At 52.7% G+C, this 20,579-nt stretch overlaps 1 protein-coding gene across 1 annotated transcript in view; it reads left to right on the top strand.

Moving 5' to 3' along the window:
* Positions 1 to 592: 592 nt before the first annotated feature.
* TBC1D10A (TBC1 domain family member 10A) overlaps positions 593 to 20,579 on the top strand; it is a 28,770-nt gene continuing 8,783 nt past the window's right edge. The window contains exons 1-2 of the mRNA XM_065904505.1: positions 593 to 901; positions 18,426 to 18,525. Coding sequence (XP_065760577.1) covers positions 693 to 901; positions 18,426 to 18,525 — 309 coding nt within the window. The 5' untranslated portion in view covers positions 593 to 692. The remainder of the gene's footprint in view (positions 902 to 18,425; positions 18,526 to 20,579) is intronic.

The raw sequence follows: 20,579 nt of genomic DNA on the forward strand, positions 1-20,579 counted from the left end.
TTTTATGGTATCTCAATAAGGCTCTTGGAAAAATTAGAGAAAGTAGGTAGAATTCGTTCAGGGCAGTGAGTGGCTCAATAGTCGTTGGTCATTATTCTTATTAATTAGGTCTCCCTAATAGGCCCTAGAAGCAGTGAGCAGGGGAAGGAAAAGGCTGCTGAATTTCTGTCTCAGCCTACCTCTTCAAGCTGCCATGTCCCTGGGCGAGTCCCCGAAACCATCCCGAATCTCCTCAGAGCTACTCATAAATGAATGGGAGAACAATCCTCACCCACGTCTCCAAGGTCTCGCGAGGAGAGGGCGAGTGTTCCCAGAGGGCGCCCTCGGTCTCTGCCTGAGCGATGCTGCAGGTATACGCCAGGCAGAGGCTAATCCGGAAAAGCCCTAAAGCTCTTTCAGGTGAGCTCTCTGTGATTGGCAGCTCGGGGGGAGGGATTCAGGTGCCGGCTGCCCCGCCCCCTCACGTCGGGCCTGTTGGCGCCAGCCTGGGGGAGGTGGGCGGGCCCTGGGGTCCGCGGCACCCATTGGGCATTGCGGGGAGGAAGCGCCGGGGAAGTCCTAGGGCCCCGCCCCCGGCCTTGCGGCGACCAATGGGCGCGCCGCGTGGGCGGGGCGTCGGCGGCGTCGGCGGAGGTCGGGCGGCTGAGGCGGCTGAGGTGGCCGCTGAAGCTGAGGCGGCGGGCGCGGCCAGGATGGCGAAGAGCCTCGAAGAGAACGGGCCGCGCGCGCCCGCAGCTGAGGGGAGCCTGTCGGGGACCCGGGAGAGCTTGGCCCCGGGCCCCGACGCCGCAGCCACCGACGAGCTCAGCTCTCTGGGCTCCGACTCAGAGACCAACGGCTTCGCCGAGCGCCGCATCGACAAGTTCGGCTTCATCGTGGGCTCGCAGGGCGCAGAGGGCGCGTGAGTATCGCCGGGGCTCGGAGCCAGGGGATCAGGGGCCGGGGCAGGACCCGCGGCGGTGCCTCGACACTGACAGAGCCGCTCTCAGGAAGGACAGACACGTCTCCCTTCCAACCAGGAACAACAATCTCTTATCTCCTTTGCCCCACCCGCACCTCCCCCCACCCCCGGCGGACTGACCCGCCCCTAGGAAGGGCCTCGAGTGCTCTCCTCACCTGAGCTCACAGGTCGACTGATACCTTTCCCAACCCCAGCGCTGCCACCCCCGCCTTAGGGCTGGTTGGCTCGGCCAGCTCCCGACCGGCTCACAGGTGGTCTCCCCTCCCCCAACAGCGCGGTATTCTCCGTATCCTGCCCCCTGCAAGATCCCCTGACGTCCTTGTCTCAGCACGCGCCACCGCCACATCAGGGGGACACCTTAGGCTTCAGAGGGACGGGCTGCCCTGCCCCCACCGCGCTCGGGCACAGACTGACCCTCATCTCAAGGCACAGGGACCTCTAGATAGACTGACATTGGTCCTCCCTCCCACCTTGGGATAGACTGTCACTTCCCCTCATGGAAGGGACAGAGAGTGCCCCCCTCCCCCTCAGAGGCAGGTTTCTCCCTGTCACCAGCAACAGGTGGGCAGGCACTGCCCCGTCCCAGTACCCACAGGGGGACGGTACCTCACCTCTAGGACAGACTGTCGGCGCTTCTTCTCCAAACACAGACTAGGGGGCAGGCAAGGAGACAGCAGGGTCCCCACTTGTAGGACACCTAGATCCCCCCACCCCGGGGCCCCCAGCTGGCAGGCAGAGCAATGTGAGGCAGTGGAGCAGCACCTTCACTCCAAGCAGGGTGAGCTGAGCGGCCACATTCTGCCCCCAGTCCTCACAGGGATCATATGTATGGGTTGGTGATCCCTCTAGGAAAGATGGACTCCAGAGCCCACTCACATTCCAGCTGTCCTGTCACTTGAGACCAGTGTTCTGCACGGAACTTACAAGCCTCCCTTGAGATGTACCTCCCCTTCAATAGAGAGCGCCACACAATACCCTGGGAAAGCCTACAGCATTCAGCCATGACCCTATTCTAGAGAGTCCTTCCTCCCCTTCTCTGACCAGCTGTGATCGTCTAAGGCTTCTTCAGCCTCTCTTATGACTTATGGAAGAGCCTTAACCATCTGTAAGATCCCCACCCCACACAAGCAACCCCATAAAGTTCACTTCTGGGATTTTCCACAGTCCCAAAGCCTCATATTCACCAGGCCTCCTTCTTTGGAAAGTTGGAGAGAAATGCAGGCCCCTCCCCTAAGGAGAGTTCTCTTTTACCCACTGGATCTGTCTCCTCCAACCTCTTCCCACTTGGCTCAGAGCAAGCCAAGCCTAGCCTAGTCCAGAACTCAGAGAACACCCCTTATTTTGATCCTTCACTCTGACTTGAAGCTTTGTCACAGTTCCCCAGGGAATAGCTTGTGAGAACCCAAAGAAGACTTAGGGTATATTTTTGAATTGAAGAGCAAATACCAGATGAGGGTCCTGGGAGAGATGAGGTCTAGAAAAGTGGGAAAGGAGTTACCAGTTGCATTTGTGGGTGCTTGGAAGGAAGAGTTCAGATTTGCTGGTGAATTCTGGGAGATAAAAACTCCTACTTAAAAAAAGAATCCTACTACATGCTTATCAGGAAGTTAACTCGATCTCAGGGTACAAAGCAGTGTGAAATAGTGGGAAAAGGCCAGATTTAGGAAGAAATCACACTTCCTGGCTGTGTGACCTTGGGCAAGAGCTTGAATCTCTGAGCCTGTTTACTCACTGTAAAGGGCAGCAGTAACACCTATTCCCAAGATTACTATAGAGATTAAGTATTCAAAGGTGCCTAGCACAGTGCCTGATGCAAGTAGTGGCCTAGGAAAATGTTAGTTTCCTTTCTTTGCCTTCTAAGGGTTTGAAAATTGAGGAGAAAATGAGGGCATACCTCTGGTATTTGTGAACAGAGAGAGGCCCCAGTGGGAGCACCTCCCTTTGGCTGTAGTCCCCAACCAAGCAGCCAGACATCTGTCTTTCCCACCCTCCAACCGCAAACCCGAGCTTTGCAGACGTCCTCTGCATCATTGGTGTCTATAGGGCTGGGGCTGAGGTGGGATTCCAGGGCTCTTCCTCTCTCTCTGCTTCACTTTCTTAACCCTGTTGGCCACCCTAAAATCTCTGGTGTCTGAAAACTTGGATGTTCCCTGTAGAGTCAATATTGTGGTTCAAAAAAAATAGCCAAAAGTAAGTCCCTGCCCAAGGCCATAAGAGAGGAAGTTATGGGAAGTTTCAGAGTGACCGCCCTGAACCCAGTCTCGTGGTTGAAGGCTAAGAGTCCATGTGCTAGCCCAGAGAAGTGAAACATTAGCCCTGATGGCTGCAGTGGAGATGGCTAGGACTCTGGCTCTGGATTAAAGGTCTGTCTCAGCCATCCTGGGCCAAAGGTTGTCTTAAAACAGTTTTGGCAATTGCCAGGGGCTAGTGGGGTAGGGGAGGAAAGTAGATCAGAAGCTACCTCCTCAGGTGACTGCTTGGTGCCTGTTGTGAGTAGATCATAAAATCATAGACTTATATCCCTCCCATAGAAGGGATCTTAAGAATTTGACCAGTGTAACCCTAACTTCTTATATGATGAGGAAACTGAGGTCACAGAGAAGAGAACTTGCTTAAGCTCACACAGTACACTAGTGGCAGAACCCGGTCTTGAAACCAGAGTTACTGACTCCCAAGTCAGGACAGTTTCCATTGCCTTTACCACCCATTAATATGGCCTGGTGTCCCCAGCAGTAAACTGAGTCCTGGACAGAACTCAAGATCCCTAACAGGAACCTGTGTGCCCTTACCTTCCCTGGCTTAACTCAGTACTTTTGACTCCCTCAGCAGTGTGGGAGGTCCACAGGGATGGTCCAGCAAGGATAAGACTGTTGTCATTACCACTTTGTTACACTTCATTAGACTGATGAGCTTCAGAACTAGGACCAGGCCTTTTTTATTTGGTTGCAGCTTGTGGGATCTTGAGTTGGGATTGACCAGGGATTGAACACAGACCCTTGACAGTTTGGCAGTGAAAGCCCAGAGTCCTAACCACTGGACCACCAGGGAATTCCCTGGGACCAGGCTTATTCACTTTGTTCTCAGGCCTGCAGAGAAGTAAATGATCGGTTAACATTTCAAGTCAGGAAGGTGAGAGCCACCTTACAGATGGCCATCTTCCTATGGATAGGTAAACTGAGGCCTGAAGGAAATGATTAACCTCACCTGTTCAGTCAGTTGAGAGCAAAGCCAGGAAGTAAACCCAGAACTCCTGATTTCCAGCCCTAGGCTCTCTTTACTTCACCTTGTCTATCTTTTGAGTCTGCTCTGCAGGGAACCTTTGTGGGGCCTGAGATGGTCCCTGCCTGCTATGGAGCAGTAGCCAGTGATGGGGAGAGGCTAGAAAGCAGCCAGCCAGTGAAGGGCCCTATGGTGGTGTGAGTGCAGACCAAGTGCTGATAGCATTGGCTCCTTCAGCTTGGCTCGTAGCTGAGCTAGCTGTTGGAGCCCAAAATGGACCGGAGGAGAAGAAAGAATGGTCTTCCTCAGGGACAGGTGGCCAGAGGACTTTGGGAACAGGAGGAGCAGACCTGTTTGTGGGGAGGGTGTCCCTTTGGAGTTGGTCAAGAAAGGACAGAAAGATACCAGTGGATACCAGGTCTCTGACCTGAGGAAGATGGCCTGAGGGGGGCGGGTCCCTGCCCTCCCCCTCCTTTTCCTATGTGATTGCCAAGACTGGCCTCGAAACTGGAGTTTCCCACCCAGCTTCAGTGCTCAGTGCTGCAGGCCAGATGAGGTGAGGAGCTGTGCTGTCTGGGATCCCGTGGGTGTTGGCTTCCTGTTAGGGGAGAAATGGATCTGAACTGGGCCCAGGGAGAAACATCTGGAACAGCAGTTTGTCTTTTGCTGATTCAGTTCCCCTGTCCCCTGGGCCCTCCACTATTCCTAGTCAACTGTGACTTTGGAAATCATGTAACTGGCTCCGTTGACATCCCTATAGTTTGATCTCTGCCACTTACTGTTGGGTCAGGGCCCTCCTGACAGGCTAGGTCTTGCCTCCCTGCTTTTCCACCACCTTCTCTAGTTTGTAAGTTCAGGACATCCTCTTTTCTTGAGCTGTTACTGTTCCCAGGAGAGCCTAGAGCTGGATGTGGAGTGGTCCCTGGGTGGCCCATCTGGAAAGAGACTACTGCACATGTGGGGCCCTGGTCTATGACTTGGGGCCACATGTCCTTCATTTTCTCTCCTCTTCCTCTTCCTCCAGCTTCAAAGGAAAATCCGGTTTGGTAGCCCTGTGGGTGTTCTAGGACCTCAGACAAGACTTGACTTGGTGAAGGAGGGGGCCAGATCACCAGCTGCTGCCCTGGGAAGGTGCCTGTGTGCCGCCTGCTAGGAAACTCTAAGCTGTGGGAAAGAGATAAAGCAGTGGGACCTGCTTGATGTTTTGTATTCCCAGCATCTAGGTTTGAAACAGGACCTTTGGGGGGCCAGTGAGACCTGGCTCCGGTCCAGCCTCCCAGTCTGTTTACACTGAGGGAGGGGAAAGAAGGTGCTCTGTTCGCCCTCACACCTAAGGCTTTGAGCCCAGATGTTTGTGTGACCTTGGACATACTGCTTCACTCTTCTGAGCCTCAGTTTTTCACTGTGAAATAGTTATGATAACACTGACTTTGCAGGATTGTTGTGGGGGTTAAAAGAACTGATGCTTGCAAAGAGCCTGACAACACTGTAGGTGCTCAGTGAATGTTCTGCCTCCTCATAGAGATTGGAGTACCTGGTGCGTCCTGTCTTTTCATTTTCTACTTTCCATCTCTGGCTGTGATGATGAGCATCAGTGAGATCCATCCCCTGTGAGCAGGAGTGAACACCAACCCATGATGAACCCTCACTTTCCCCTGAGAAGCGTGGTTATCCCATTTTGTAGATGAGTACACTGAAGTTCTGAGAAGAAGGCACTCAAGGTTTTCCAGCTGGTAAATGGCAGAACTGGAACTGGAACCTGTTTCTTGACAACGAATCCAGTGAGTAAGCCTTGCTAAGGTGTAGCAGGTAGGATGCCAGGTGCTCACCACCCCTGAGGCCCCCACACCCAGGGCAGGAAGCCTGTGGGTAGTATGGGGATATATAGGAAGAAGCAGCCAGCCCCACCCATTGGAGCTCAGAAAGAAGAAGTGGCATTTGATTCAGGCTTCGGAAGGAGCAAGGAAGGGCAATCCGCGATATGAGAAGGGAAGTATGTGAAGAAGAGCCAGCTGTTTGAGAAATGTGTGCCAAGAGGCGGCAGGAAGAGCGGGAGGTGGGAGGATGAGGTGAAGCGTAGGGAGGGAGGGAAGTGGGTTGGGCAGAGGTCACTGGCCTTGAGTGTCAGACTGAGGCCTCCTGTGTTTCATTAAGGTCAGTCTGGTGCAGGCATGGAAGATGGTATGAAGAGGAGCTGGACCACAGGCAGTGAGAGCAGTTGGGAAAGTTTGGGACAACCCAGAAGGGCTGTAGAGAGGTCTGGAAGGTTCTGGAGCCGAGAGGATGAAGAGTCAGCAAGTAGGGCATGGTACCTGATCAGCTGTGTGGACCTATAGGGACTTACAAAGGCTTTGGCTAAGCTGAAGTGGCCCTCGCCATCCCAGGGCCTCTGACCACAGGGAAGGAAGGCCATCTGCAACCTTTCTTTGAAGCAGACAGTGGGCTGCTGCTGACTGCTTTGTCACAGCCCTGGGCTCCCCAAGGTGCCTGGCATGGCTGGCACGCTCAGGGCCCATCACGGGGTTCTTTGTATCTCTCCAGTAAGAGAGCGGATTAGCTGGCCTGGTTGGGAAGAGGTGGGTGAGTGGAACTGAACTTTGTGGTCTCTACTGGTAGACCTATTGGATGGCAAGGAAGGCTGTCAGAAGAGCTAGCCACCTCTCTTTGCAGAGAGGAGGAAGCCCTGAGGGCATGGAAAACCTCCCTTAGGGCAGCGTGTAGCTTGGCCGGTGGGTTGGGGGAGGGTGGGGGCATGTTTATAAGGCTCTTAGGCACAGCATAAACTCATCAGGGGTTTCGAGGGTTTCTTACCTGGTTCAATGGTAAAGAATACGCCTGCCAGTGCAGGAGATGCTAGTTCAATCCCTGTGTCAGAAACATCCCCTGGAGAGGGAAATGACAATCCACTCCAGTATTCTTGCCTGGGAAATCCCATGGACAGAGGAACCTGGTATGCTGTAGTCTCTGGGGTCACAAAGAGTCCAACATAGCTTGGCAACTAAACAACAATAAAAGCTGATCAAGAGGAGGCAGCCTGGCAGCAGAGGGCTGACTGCCTCCCACCTCCAGTCTTTATTCTGTTCCTGGAGCTGGTGCCTCAGCTGGGAAATGGAAGCAAGTCCAGTGCCTATGAGAACATGAACCCCTCAGCCCTTAGGGGCACCACCATGCTCTTCTCAGAGATGATTCTGGCTGGACATGGGGATTTATGCTGGTATGGGAAAGGGTTCTGAACACAGGGACGAAGGTGCCAGGGCCGGCTCCACCACCTGGTGGTCTGTGAGTTAAGCGTGTCCTCTCACCTGCCCGTAGGACTAATGCTCCTTGCTTTTCATCTAGCACATGCTACGTGTTCAGCCATGTGCTAGGCTCTGGGGATGCAGACCTGGAGCATAGCAGGCCAGGAGATAAAGGTGTGGTCTGATGATGAGGATCAAATGAGGTGACTGGATTAGGAGCATGTGTAAACAAACAGTGCTGACCAGGGATCAGGAAACCCAAGTCCTAGGCTTCACTGGGCCCCTAACTAACCCTGTGGCCTTGAGAAATTTGCTTAATTTTTCTAAGCCTCAGTTTCCCTTACATATAAACTAAGGTAGCTTTATTGAATGAAGTTGAAGAGTTCTTCTGCTTCTAACATACCGAGGCTGCCCTTGGAGTATAGGAAAAGGGCTTTGAGGAGTTTCTTCCCCCTGGGTTGGGAAGATCCCCTGGAGAAGGAAATGGCAACCCACTCCAGTACTCTTGCCTGGAAAATCCCATGGACGGAGGAGCCTACTAGGCTCTAGTACATGGGGTCGCAAAGAATCGGACACGACTGAGCGACTTCACTTTCATCTTCACTTTTGTCAGGTACCTCATAAGTGCAGGGGTGGTCAGGGCACAGCCCACAGAGGTCAGAGCTTGCAGCATGCTGTGTTTCTCTTAGGAGAGGACCTCTCTTTGTTTGTCTGACCAGTGGCCCTCATGTCTTTGGGAGTGCAGTCAAATCAAAGAATGCTTTGATCTGTCTAGCTCTTTGCTCTGCACAGTGCTTTCTTTCTCATTGCCTTGCAGTGATCCTAACAGGAGCAGTGGGAACTCAGGAGGGTAAGTTTTATTTTGCCCTGTTTACAGACAGGGAAATGTAAGCTGAACAAGCAAGGAAACTGTGCCTGGAAGCCAGGGTTCTGCCTTTCCAATTTTCCACCTTACCAAAGCTGGTTGGAGGGTTTCTCAAGTTGTTTTTCTTGGCTTTTTTCTTTCTTTCTTTAAAAAAAAATTTATTTGACTGTGCTGGGTCTTAATTGTGGCATGTGGGGTCTAGTTCCCTGAGGAGGGATCAGACCTGGGCCCCCTGCATTGGGAGCACAGAGTTCCAGCCACCGGACCACCACGAAAGTCTTGTTTTTGTTGTTGAGTTGTTATAATGGATGGCACACTTCCCATCCCAGGTCCTCCACACATAGCACCTCACGCAAGATGAGGTGGGAGCAGCTGAATGCTAAGGGAGCCCAGGAACATAGTATGGAGAACTCTTGTTCCTCCTCCCTGCCTTCTGGGCCCTGGATTCTGTGTGTCCAGAAGTGGTCCTTCCTAGCCAGCCACATTTGGAGGATGCTTCCCTTTCTGTCTTGATTTCAAAAAAGGAGAACCTAAGTTTGGGAGATCCTGGGTTCAGGACACCAGCAGACTGGCTTCAAGCCCTGACTCTGTCACTTTCTATCCATGTGACCTCTCTGAGTCTGCAGATGGGCCAGGTGGTGGCGTTGGGAGTGGGAACTGGCCTCATGTGAGTTATGGTTATGAGAACTAAAGAGATGATGTTGGTAAAGTGCTCCCAGCAGTGTCTACCACCAAGTAAGGGTTCTGTGGTACATGGTGGCTCTTATAATTCAAGTGTGAATTATCCTCTAAGGTTTACTTCAGGCCTTTGGCCTAATGGGGAGAGAACAAGGCAGCCTGGGTTTGAAGATCCATACTCCGCCTTGTGCTCTGCCTACATACCCTTGGACCCTGGGGGCAAGACGGGAGCCAGTCCCACTCAGCTTGTGGTCTGGAGCTTTCTGACCTGGCAGGGCAGGTTGGGAATCCCCCAGTCAGTTCCTCATTGAGTCATCTGGAACAGGGCTGCAGGTGACCCTGACTCTGAGGGCCTGATGCGAGGGCCTTGTCTTCTCTTTGGCGTGAAGATAAAGCGGAAGCGAGAACAGAGGTGGGTCTCCTGAAAGATTCCATTCGAAGCAGGCAGTCGTAGGGCTGCCTGGGGCCTCTGCCCTCTTGGGTAGAGATAGTCACTTGGGGAAGAAATCAGAGTTTGCTTCACAATTACCCCCACCCTCCTGTGTTCCTTGTGAACTTTCACCCTGGGCTCCCTGTCCTGCCTCTGAGTGACCCCCTCCGTCCTCCTAGCACAGTCACTTGGTCATGCCACGTTGCAGAAGCGCCTGCATGGTGGACCAGGCTTTCACCAAGACCACCGTGTTTAACTCCGTGAGATATGGTTATTATCATCATAATCTCCATTTTACAGAGGTAGATCCCAGATCCCAGAGTGGTAAAGTGACTTGCCAAGCATCACACAGCATGTGGCTCTGTGTTCAGGGAGTTCCAAGCTCCCTGGGAAGAGGGCTTGCACCCACCCAGCCGCGTGGATAGCAGCCAGTGCCAGAGCTGAGTGACAAAGCAGAAGGGCCTGAGTACACCTCCCAGAGCTGTCCTCTGCTCCCCTTGGATGGGGCCTAGTTACTGGCTTGCTGAAAAACCTGAATTTCTACATCTGCCCAAGGGTGGGGTGGAGGTGATAATTAGAGGACCTATTTCATATGCTTGTTGTCAGGATTAAATGAAATAATCTAAGTGCTGAGCACCATGTCTGGTCCATAGCAAGTGCCTGGTAAGGGTTATAACAGACATTCAATTATGTTAATTGAATATAGAATTGTAACGTTGTAAAAGGCCATCATCAAACACATCTGGGCTCAGCCCTGTGCTGGGCTTCAGGGAGGATCTGTAGCTGGACTCAGGCCAGGGAGGGAGCACCCTTCATCAAGCAGTTTCTGTGCTCATGCTTTTCCCATCTGATTTCACGGAAGAGGATACTATTCCCATCTCACTGGGGAGAAAGCTGAAACTTAGAGTGCCCAAGGTCACAGAGCGACTGAATCTGTCAACAGACGTTTACTGAGCACCAGCTAGGCAGCAGGCCTGGAGAAGGGCATGGCAACCCACCCCAGTCTTCTTGCTTGGAGCATCCTATGGACAGAGGAGCCTGGTGGGCTACAGTCCCCGGGGTTGCAAAGAGCCGGACACGGCTGAGCGACTGACAGAGGCCCCAGGCTCTGTTCTAGTGTCAGGACACACTGGGGAGAGTGGTTGGCAGAGTCCCTGCCCCCCAGGAGTACACCTTCTCTTGGAATGCTGCCTCAGTGAGCAGACGGGACAGTCAGGTGGAGAAGCCAGACTCGCTCCACTGGACTGCTCACATTCCCCGAACACACCAGGCTCTTTTCCATTAACGTGTGCTTTCTCATCCTGGGTCTTCTGCCTGATGTGCTGTTTCCCCTTTCTCACCCTGGCCACTTCCTGTCACCCTTCAAGGATCGTCCCAACAGTCAGCTCCCCTTTAAGGTTTTCCCTGAACACGTGCACCCCTACCCTGGGGGCTTCTTGCAGTCTCCTAGCGCCTTCCACCCTCCTCCTCGCTTCTGTGATAGCACCTCTGTATGGGCTAGTTATTTACTCCCCCGTCTGTCTCCTCTGCCAGATTGACCTCCTCAAGGGCAGGACCTACATTTTATTCAACTTTGTAGATTCAGGGCCTGGAACACATCTGGAGAGATGTGTGTGGAATGTAATGAGGTGCGGATTGTGTTCTGTCCCTTCAGGGACTTCGTAGAGATGAGAGGCTGGTCTGAATGAGGCCTCGGGAAACAAGTGGGACTGAATTAGAGTCGGGGTAGGAGTGAGGGTGGGCAGCTTAGAGAGAAGGCCGTCTAGAAATAGGGCTGGGGGATGTGCAGAGGGACTAGGAAGGCCTGGGAGCCAGGGCCTGAAGTTATGTTGAACAAGGAGGGCAGTACGGAGCCTTGCAGGAGTCTTGGCAGAGATAAACAGTGAGTCAAGACTAAATTGATAAGATCTATCAATCAAATCTAGCAGTTTTGTAAGGATGGGTGAGGGGAGCTGTATATGAGTCATGGTGCCCACAGTGACATTGTGAACTGAGGACCCAGTTGCCAGTGGGGACTTTCAGGTAATACTATGCCCGGTAGTGGTGGGGACTTGGAGAAGAGATGTCCCCAGTTGAGAATAGTCTTCATTTTCATTGTTGTTTAGTTGCTCAGTTGTGTCTGACTCTTTGCGACCCCATGGACTGTAGCCTGCCAGGCTCCTCTGTGCATGGGACTTCCCAGGCAGGAATACTGGGGTGGGTTGCCATTTCCTTCTCCAGGGGATCTTCCCAACCCGGGGATGAAACCCGCATCTCCTGCACTGGCAGGTGGATTCTTTACCGCCAAGCCACCAGGGAAGACCGAATAGTCTCCATACCTCTCTGCATTGGTCAGAGAGAGCTGCCCTGGGGGTTTTTGCTCTGGTCTTTGCCTTTCCCTAGCTGAGTGGGAGTCAGGGGAGGGGGATTACTTGCTTTTTGGAGCCAGCAAGGCTGGTGCTTAAAGGAACTATTTCTTGCCTCTGACATCAAGGGGGGTGGGGCTGTGCCGAGTGGAGAGTTGGGCAGAGGCCCAGGGCATGGAGGCCAGAGATGGGTGGAGAGAACCTGTTTACTATTGTGCACTGACCCAGGGCTGGAAGGAGCAAAGCCAGGGAATTCCTTGTGGGAAAGGGAGGCAGGCCCAGACCTAGCTTGCACGGGGTGTTGGGGAAGAGTGAAGCAAGCGGGACTCTTTCACCTAGACCGGGAGCCTGCATACTGCCCTGCCTCCATGCGGGGGCTGCCAGGCCGCAGGAGGGTGCACCAGGCTGCTGCAGACCATCCTCCTTCCCCACACTGACTCACAGCGCGACCTCGGGCAGATCACTTACCCTTTGGTCCCTAGGCCTCCCTCGCTGTCTGGGGACTCACTCCAGAACCTTACAGGCCTCCCAGCCCTGACCGTCGGCCATTTGTAGATCACCAGCCCACCCTCTCTTGCCTTCTCGTTTCCTATCATGGATGATTATGGGGCTGGTATAAAGGCTGTTTATACTTTTAGTCATTACCACCGCTTAGATTAATGAACTCCAGAGTTTGTTACTCAGTGTGCAAAGTAGGTCAGCCTTTTTGTTTAGCCTCACTCCTTTTTCCAGCTCTGGGTGGGAGAGAGGAGTTCCCCCACCCTTGTTGTCCCTGGATCTGTGATTGCGCATCCACTTCCCGATTTTCCACACTTGCATCTTGCTCACTCTTGCCGTCTCGGCACAGAGAGCAGTGGTTGTCTCCTGGGTGGTAAAGGAAGGGGGGGACCGTAACAGGTACTGAGGCCCTGCTACATGTGGGCCACCAAGTGCTTACTGGATGGCTCAGTGCTCAGTGGCATCTCTACTTCCAGACTGTGTGACCTTGGACAGATTACTCAGCTCTGCTAAACTTGAGTTTTCATGTGCTTCCTTGGGGAATTGTGTGCCTGCGTAGTGCTTGGCAGAATGGTGCAGAATGGGTGCTGGAAGTGTGTCCGTCCGTTCTTCCTGTCTCATGTGGTCTTTACTGCTGCCCTCCAAACGGGTGGCCTTGCACCCATGTTACAGGTGGCGAGCTGGAAGCTCACAGAGTGGCAGAACTGAGTCAGAAGCCAAGAGTTACAGTCTGTCTATCACTGAGTAAACGACTTAATCTCTTGGGGTCTCAGTTGCTTCCTGGGTAAAATGGGGATAGTCCTGCCCTGCTCTGTGTGTCTGTAGACCAGTCAGATGAGAAGAGGGATGTGAAGGTGCTGGGCAAGCTGCAAATACTGGTCACCTCAGTGCTACCATTAGCTGGCCACCCACCAGGCTGGGTCCTTATACACATGTATTCTTCATTTAGACCTTATGTGTGTGGTCCCACTTGAAGATGAAGTTGAGACTTCAAGGTCTGTCTCCCAGGTGGAAGAGCTGGAATGGAAACCTCGGTTGGTTGGCTTCAAGGTCCCCACTGTTTTTACTGTCTCCCACACTCCACATGGCCTTTCTGACGGTTGAGATGAAGAGAATCCATCCCGAGGTCTCGACCTTGGTCCTTATGCTTGGGCTGTGTTTCTCTTTGTTTGGGCTGGTTTGGAGAGGGAGGCTTAGCGGAGGGGGGTTACAGTGGTTCCTTGGGACCAGGATTTATCTGACACCTTTGCATAAAGGGGTCATGGGCACAGGCACCACACCTGGCTGAGTCTGCCAGCCAGAGGGGCTGAGGCGTGCTTGGGCGGAAAGTGCATGACTGGAAGGACTAGGCGGAGAGAGCGCGGTAGCCAGGTAGCCTTGGGAGCTGGTCTTGTCCATCTTGTCTCTTGGAAGTCTTCATCTTCTGGGTTTGGGGAGAAGGTTGGGGAGCCCGGCATCAGTGGGCTGTCATTGCTGCCTTGGGCCGTGGCATGGCACAGCACAGCTAAGCTTAGTTTAGCTGAGAGCCCAACAGAATCTGGGCTCAGTCACTCTCTGGCTGCACATTTCTGTCCCCTCTGTGCCTCCCTACCCAGGAGGCGGTGGTCGAGGTGTACTTGTGAGCTTTGCCCATCCAGCATATTGGCCTCACTGAGCTTTCCTAGGTTTGGGCAGGCCGCTCACTAGGACAGTCAGAGCACTGGAGGAAGGCTTAGACTGTCTCCAGGGGGTTGAGGGCCAGAGATGGAGCCCCACAGTGGCCTCTGGAGAACGGCCTGATTTCCTCCCAGTCTTCCCGGGGCGGGAGAAGCAGTACAGGAGTCACTGTGGCAAAGGAAAGCTCTGGTTTTGCCACTTAATAGCTTTGTGACTTTGCCCAAGTCATACAATCTCTCTGATTGGGTCAGGTTTCTCATGGGTCCAGTGGAAATAGTAATTAATCTGTGAGGCTCTCACTGGGCTACTAGGGGCACAAATACAATTGCTGTAGGCAGCAGTGGCTTGTAGCCCTGAAGGCAATAGATGAAAGTAATGATGTCATGCAGAAAACCAGGCAGGCATCTGTTGGTATCCGTGAGGTACACAGTGGGGGTTACATAGCTCAAGGCCCAGTCCAGTTAGGGAGTGACAGGGCTGAGCAACATGACCAAGCTGTAATGAACTGCTCATTTCACATCACACCTTGATTCATTGGTGATTTAGTGCTGAAATCAATTGGTGATTGATGTGTGATTTAGTGCTGAAATTGATTTTAGGGGATTGTGCCCAGTATTAAAAGAAAAAGAAGTAGGAAGTAGGATGGAATAATACAAAAATTGAACTGAAAATATCAGGTGCTTTAGTACATGTAGGAGTAAATTGTTTCATAAAATGTATTTTGGTTACGTGTGTATGTGTATAGTCTCAGTACAAAATGTATTTCATACTGTGAGTTTCAGTTTAAAAACTTGGAGAGATGGTGTTGTAAGTAGTCAAGATAAAGGTCTTCAGGTTGGAAGACAGCTAACAAGATCTGGGCAGGCACAGCTGCTGTGTGGAGGCTTGGGGAGTGACTGGGGTTCAGAGCATGCACTGTGGACTGAGGCAAGCCTAGGTTTGAATGCAGCTGCATGGCCTTGGAGGCTTCCCTGGTGGCTCAGAGGTAAAGAACCTGCCTGCCAAGCAGAAGTTCAATCCCTGGGTCAGGAAGATCCCCTGAAGAAGGAAATGGCAACCCACTCCAGTATCCTTGCCTGGGAAACCCCATGGACAGAGGAGCTCAGCGGGCTGCAGTCATGGGGTCACGAGAGAGTCAGACATGGCTGAGACTAACAAGCAGCATGGCCTCGAGAAGGCCCTTACCTTTCCTAAGTCTAGGGCTCTGCTTCTGGAAAGTGGAGATAACGTGGAGGTGGGTTATTATGAAAGGTATATGAAAATAATATATGTATATATATATATATGTATTTTATGTAATATATATGTATTTTGAAAGATGTTGGTAAGGTAGTAAATGATTTTAAAATGATAATTACTGTTTCTGCTGTTATTGTTGAAGTTGTCATTTTTATTATGTTGGGCCCCTAAAGTGTTGCTGTGACTTGGAGAGGGGAGAAGAAGAGGCATTCCAGGTAGGGGTGGGTGGGTGACGAGGGATAATTACGTTTGCCTAGTATGAGGCTGATCTGGCTGAGAATTGTGCAGCCTTAGAAGGAGGTGTTGCAATAGACAGAAGGTACCAGAAAACTTAACAATATGGCTTCAGCAATGAGGGTGGCTTCACCTGGAGATGAAGAAGGCCCAGCCCTGAGGAGTTCCACTAGAGACCGTCCTCATTAGACTCTTTTGGTTGCGGAGACTCCTTCAGGCCACCTTAAGGGCAGAGGAGTTTTCTGCAAGAGTGAGTGAAACTCTCAGACCGGAAGCATCCCCATGGGCCGTTTGGCCTCTTAAGTTGGTCATTTGGTCAGCTTCCCTGTCACTGGAAACTGGCACACACTCTCCCCCCACTGTTAGGAGGAAGCCACCTCAGGGCCTCCACACCGTCATGTCATTTGCAGAGATGCCCAGACCCCAGTCCACATCACGGCTCCTTTCTGGGCATCTTTGGAGGGTCAGTTCACAAGGCAGGCCATCCAGTTGTATAGCAGACAGGCTCAGAGAGGGCAAGGGGCTATTGCAGAAGGAATTTCTGTATCAGACAGCAGTCTGGTCAGATGCCTTCTGAGATCCTGACCCATCAGACTGGAGAGTTTGTGAACCTTCTGATTTTTAAAGAAAATGGGTAGTGTCCAGCCATTCAGGAACACATTCTGTATGTGACAAGAAGTTCACCTATAGTTAGAATGTCAAGTGCTGAGTGCCGGGTACAGCAGGTGGTTAAATAAACTCCTTTGCTATTGGAGGAGAGGCCACTCAAATGACCATCTTTCCTCCAAAATTTCCCAATTTAAGGTTTTGAAAATAAAAATAGATCTTTCAATGGACATGTACATTTAAAGTAGTAGTGGATTTTTTGTTTGTTTCTGAGACAACCTTACCAAATTAGTGGTGTAGTTTAAAATCAGTAGTGCCTTAGAATCCAGGAAATATGGTCGTTTGTTTTGTACCCGTTTGAAATTCCGGTTTGAGGTTTGATGCTGGGTCTTTGAAACTGCAAAAGCTGTTATGTGGCATCATTTGAAAGAACACTGAGCTTGAACGTGTTCCCCTGTGTATTTGTAGTTGGGAGACTGGGTATCTCTGAGGCCCTGCTGTCAGATCTTATCAGCAGAGACTGACCAGAGGGTCAGAGTGTCACATGGATATGTATTTAATCAGATGGGAATTCTCTGGAAACTGGTAATCTCAAGCAAGAGCCTTGCCCTCTTATGAGCCTCCATTTTCTCTTCGGCTCAATGAGAGGATTGGATCAGATGTTATCCACATCCATAGCTGCCAGAACTTCCTGTTGACTCCGTGTGGCTACCTTCTTTAGTTTTAGATAACTAGAAGGCTCATCCCCTGACTTGTGTGACTGAGTGCTTTGTAGTGATGGGAGGTGACCTGGCCTGTGATGCTGGGCCTTTGGTTTGGGCTCCCTGGGTGTTTGGGGGCTGCCTGGAGATATGCATACATTTGCTTGTAAATTACCTGATGTAAAGGTGTGGTCTCTGCTTTTCTCCTGAGGGGAGGGATAGGAAGGAGCCAGTCCTTGTGCCTTGGTTCTGCTTCCAGGTGGTGAGAGGGTGGGTCGGTGGCCTGTGTGGAGGGGCCGTCATCTCTCCTCGGCTAATAGCTCTAGGGCTGCTCTCAGGCCCCTGCAGTTCTCCAGATAAAAAACCGAAGAAGAGGACCTGCCTGTTTGTGTCTGGGAGCTGTGCTTTGCCAGGGCCCCTCCCACTGCTCGTCCAACCAGTAAAAGTTCTAGCAGTGCATTTCCTTCCTGTAGCAAGAGAATCAGAGACTCAAGGCCTGGGCCAAACCCTGGCCCCGCTGTGTCCTGTTCCTGAGAGCCTCCACCCCGAGCTGCGTTCTGGGAGGTTAGGCAGGGCTGAGCGCAGGCCCTTGGCTACGACTGACTTGGATCACTGACTTGCTGTTTGGCTCCGAGCAGATTGCCCTTCCTGGATTCCCACCCCTGATGATGCCCGTGCTTTTCTCACTGGGGAAAGGCACAAGAAAGAGGTTTAAAAGGCCCATAATCTACTACTTTAAAAATAGTTCTGAGTGTGTGTGTGTGTAGAGAAGGACACATACACGGTATTTTCATTGTTTTCTTACCAGTATTGCTCTGTAGGCTGAGTACAAGGAAGGACATGTAGAATACGCTGTCTTCAAATGCTAATCACCTTCTCTTTGCCGCATGGTTATGTGAACTCAGGAACTTCCAGGGACTCCCTCCTTGTAAGGAGCCCACTCACTCGAAGCACCCTCTAAGCCAGGGGTGTCGCCCAGCTGCCGCAGCTGCTTCAGGGCTGCCCAGGGTGGGTCTCCAAGCTGAGATGTTTCCCCACCAGCTCTCATGGGCGTTCAGAGCCTGTGGAATGTCAGTGCCGTGAGGGCTGGGACTTGTTCTAGTCACAGGACTGTTCCCCACAGTTTACCCAGACGCCCTAGCCCTAGAGCTCTGTCTGCATAGCTGTGACAGCTGCTCCGTTAGTAAATGTGCAAATCTGAGTGGTGTCTGATGGGGCTTTGAAGTATATTTTGAATTTGGATAGGCAGAGACAACTTGGAGTGTGTTCCTGCAAAGGGACTGGCATGAGCAAAGGCTGAGAGGGGAACAAGGCCAGGGTGTAATTGGGGAAACCATGAGTAACTAGTTTTGTTAGAGTGCAGAGGTGAGCATGTTATCCCTGTACTTGTTTGACTAGTTTTTCGTCCAGCTCCGTACCGTGTATGCTGGTTCTCTGGAGAGGCTTGTTTATCGGCACAGATCCAGGGTGCGAATGCTGTGCTTTGGGGCACAGGTGCAGGCACTGGGGCCCCTGCCCCTTGGCATACGGGGCAGCGAGCACTTGAACCTAGTGTCTGTCCAGCCTGTGCCTTCTGGGGAGGGCGTTGTGTTCCCTCGGGTCTGTGTTAGAAGGTTTGCGAGTTAGCCCCGAAGGGAACAGTGGGATGAAGGGCAGGGGGAGGGACGGGGACTGACCAGGCTGGTAACCTGTGGCCTCAGCCAGGGCCTTTGCTCTCTCAGCACCTCTGACGGACCCTGGCCTCTGCTCCACAGGCTGGAGGAAGTCCCCCTGGAGGTGCTGAGGCAGAGGGAGTCCAAGTGGCTGGACATGCTCAACAACTGGGACAAGTGGATGGCCAAGAAGCACAAAAAGGTGAGGGGCCTGGCCTTAGGCCTGGGGCTGGGAGTTGCAGTGGGGGAGGCATGGGGCTGCATCAGCACGGAGGGGCAGGAGGGTCTCCGGCCGCCCGCTGTCCCCCACGGGCTTGGAAGGGGGGACAGAAGCTGGTCTTCCCGGATAACACGACTCATGCGGAGTTCTTTCCTCGAGTCACACTTCAAAGCTGCTCTCAGCTGAAGGCCCTTCAGGCAGCTTTCCTCCAGTGCTCCCGGGCAAGTCTTTACTACTGCCTACCAGCCATGGGAGGACTTGATATACTAATAGTGGCTAATATATGTTGACGCAGCGTGCTGGGCACTTAGCTGGGTCATCCTTACAGCACCCCAGTGAGGTTGGTGGTGGTGGTATCAGGTATGACTGATGGCAGAGTCAAAGTTTGAACCCAGGAGTCTAACTTTAGTGCCTGCACACTTCGCAACATAATAGGGGGCCTTCTTTACCCTCTAGATTAATTCGATGAGTTCCCTCTTGTCCCCTAGCCAAAGCAAAAAGAAGGAAAAGTGACTTCAAAGGAAAAGTGACTTCACAGTTTAATGGTCTCATAAAAATGAAAATACCAGTGGTTCTTTTCTGGTGGGCTGTATTTAGGCGCCAGCTCTGCCACACTGTAGGCGCATCCTTGTCCACCACACGTGTGTTGATCCTGTTGTTCACCTTAGCAGGGTCTGCTTACTCCCTGGCTGAGCGGAGGCCTGTCCGCAGTCCCACAGCCGGGGTCTCTCTGCACAAGTCCCCAGCGCACAGTGACCCCCCTGGCCTGCATCGTCAGCTGACATGCTGGTCTGGGCCAAGCTGGCACAGCCGCTGCAGGGCCTAGCAGAAACCCAGGGCTAAAGGTCACATTTGGGCTTGGGTTCAGCCACACAGCCCCCACTCTTCATGACCATGGCTATCGGAGTGACTTTGGGCGATCACCTCACTCCCCCAGCCTCAGTTTCCCTGCTCAAGTGGGAATGAGCGTCCTGTTGCAAGGCTCCTCCTGTAAAGCCCTGTGCCCATGGGAGGAGAGGTGCACCCAGACCGGGGCTCTTTCTTACTGTTCTGTGTGGACTTTGGGGCTTTTATTTTTTGCTTATTAGAAAAAATTTCACTTAAACACTTTTTTAAGGCAGTTGTTACCCAGCTGCGGAAGCAGCCTGACTCTGGGGTCTGTTTTCCTGCTTCCTCAGCCCTCGGGCCTTTATCCTGAGCTTCAGCTCCTCTCACCACCTGCGGAGGTGACTCGTGGCTGGCAGGGAGATGGCTGTGGCATTCTTACCCCCACCTCCTTGCAGATGGGGATTCCAGAGGGGAGCTGTGGGGAGCTCCTCTCCGCAGAGCAGCCAGCATCACTTCCTCTTCCTCTTTGCTTCCCTGGCACTGCGGTTAGAGACCAGGGCTACCCGCCCAGCTGGGGCCACCAGAGGAGGCTGCACTCCACCCTCCCCAGGGACCCTAGTGTACCGCTTGTCTCCTGCCGCTCTGGCCCCGGAGCTCTCACTGCCTTGCCGCGCCAGCTGGGTCGGTAAGTGGTGGCACCGGAAGGACGACACCTGCACCAGAAGTGGATTCAGACCCGCCACCCTGATGCTGAGTCCCCAGGACCAGTCAGGCCCTGCAGAGAGACAGGGCGCTGGTTGGAATGCTGTCTTCCCCTGTCGGGCTCTGCTTAAAGTTTGCCCTGCCCTCCTTGAGCTCAGCAGCTGGGTGTGGCTTCTCTCAGTTCTCATCAGAACTCTCCTTTCCCAAGGCCTTACCTCAGATAATGGCAATTCCTGTGCTTTCTGTTTGCTGAGCACTCTGTGGCTTTACCCTTGCTCTTCCCCACCTCTGCCTCTCCCTAAGAGGTTATCATCTCCAGCACCCTGAGCTGAGGAGGATGCCAGAGATCAGAGGGGGAAGGTTAGTTGCTCAGTCACGTCTGACTCTTTGCGACCCCATGGACTGTATCCCGCCAGGCTCCTCTCTCCATGGGATTTCCCAGGCAAGAATACTGGAGTGGTTGCCATTTCCTCCTCCAGGAGATCTTCCTGACCTAGGGATCGAAC

The sequence above is a fragment of the Muntiacus reevesi genome, chromosome 13, assembly GCF_963930625.1.
Source record: "Muntiacus reevesi chromosome 13, mMunRee1.1, whole genome shotgun sequence".
Lineage (NCBI taxonomy): Eukaryota > Metazoa > Chordata > Mammalia > Artiodactyla > Cervidae > Muntiacus > Muntiacus reevesi.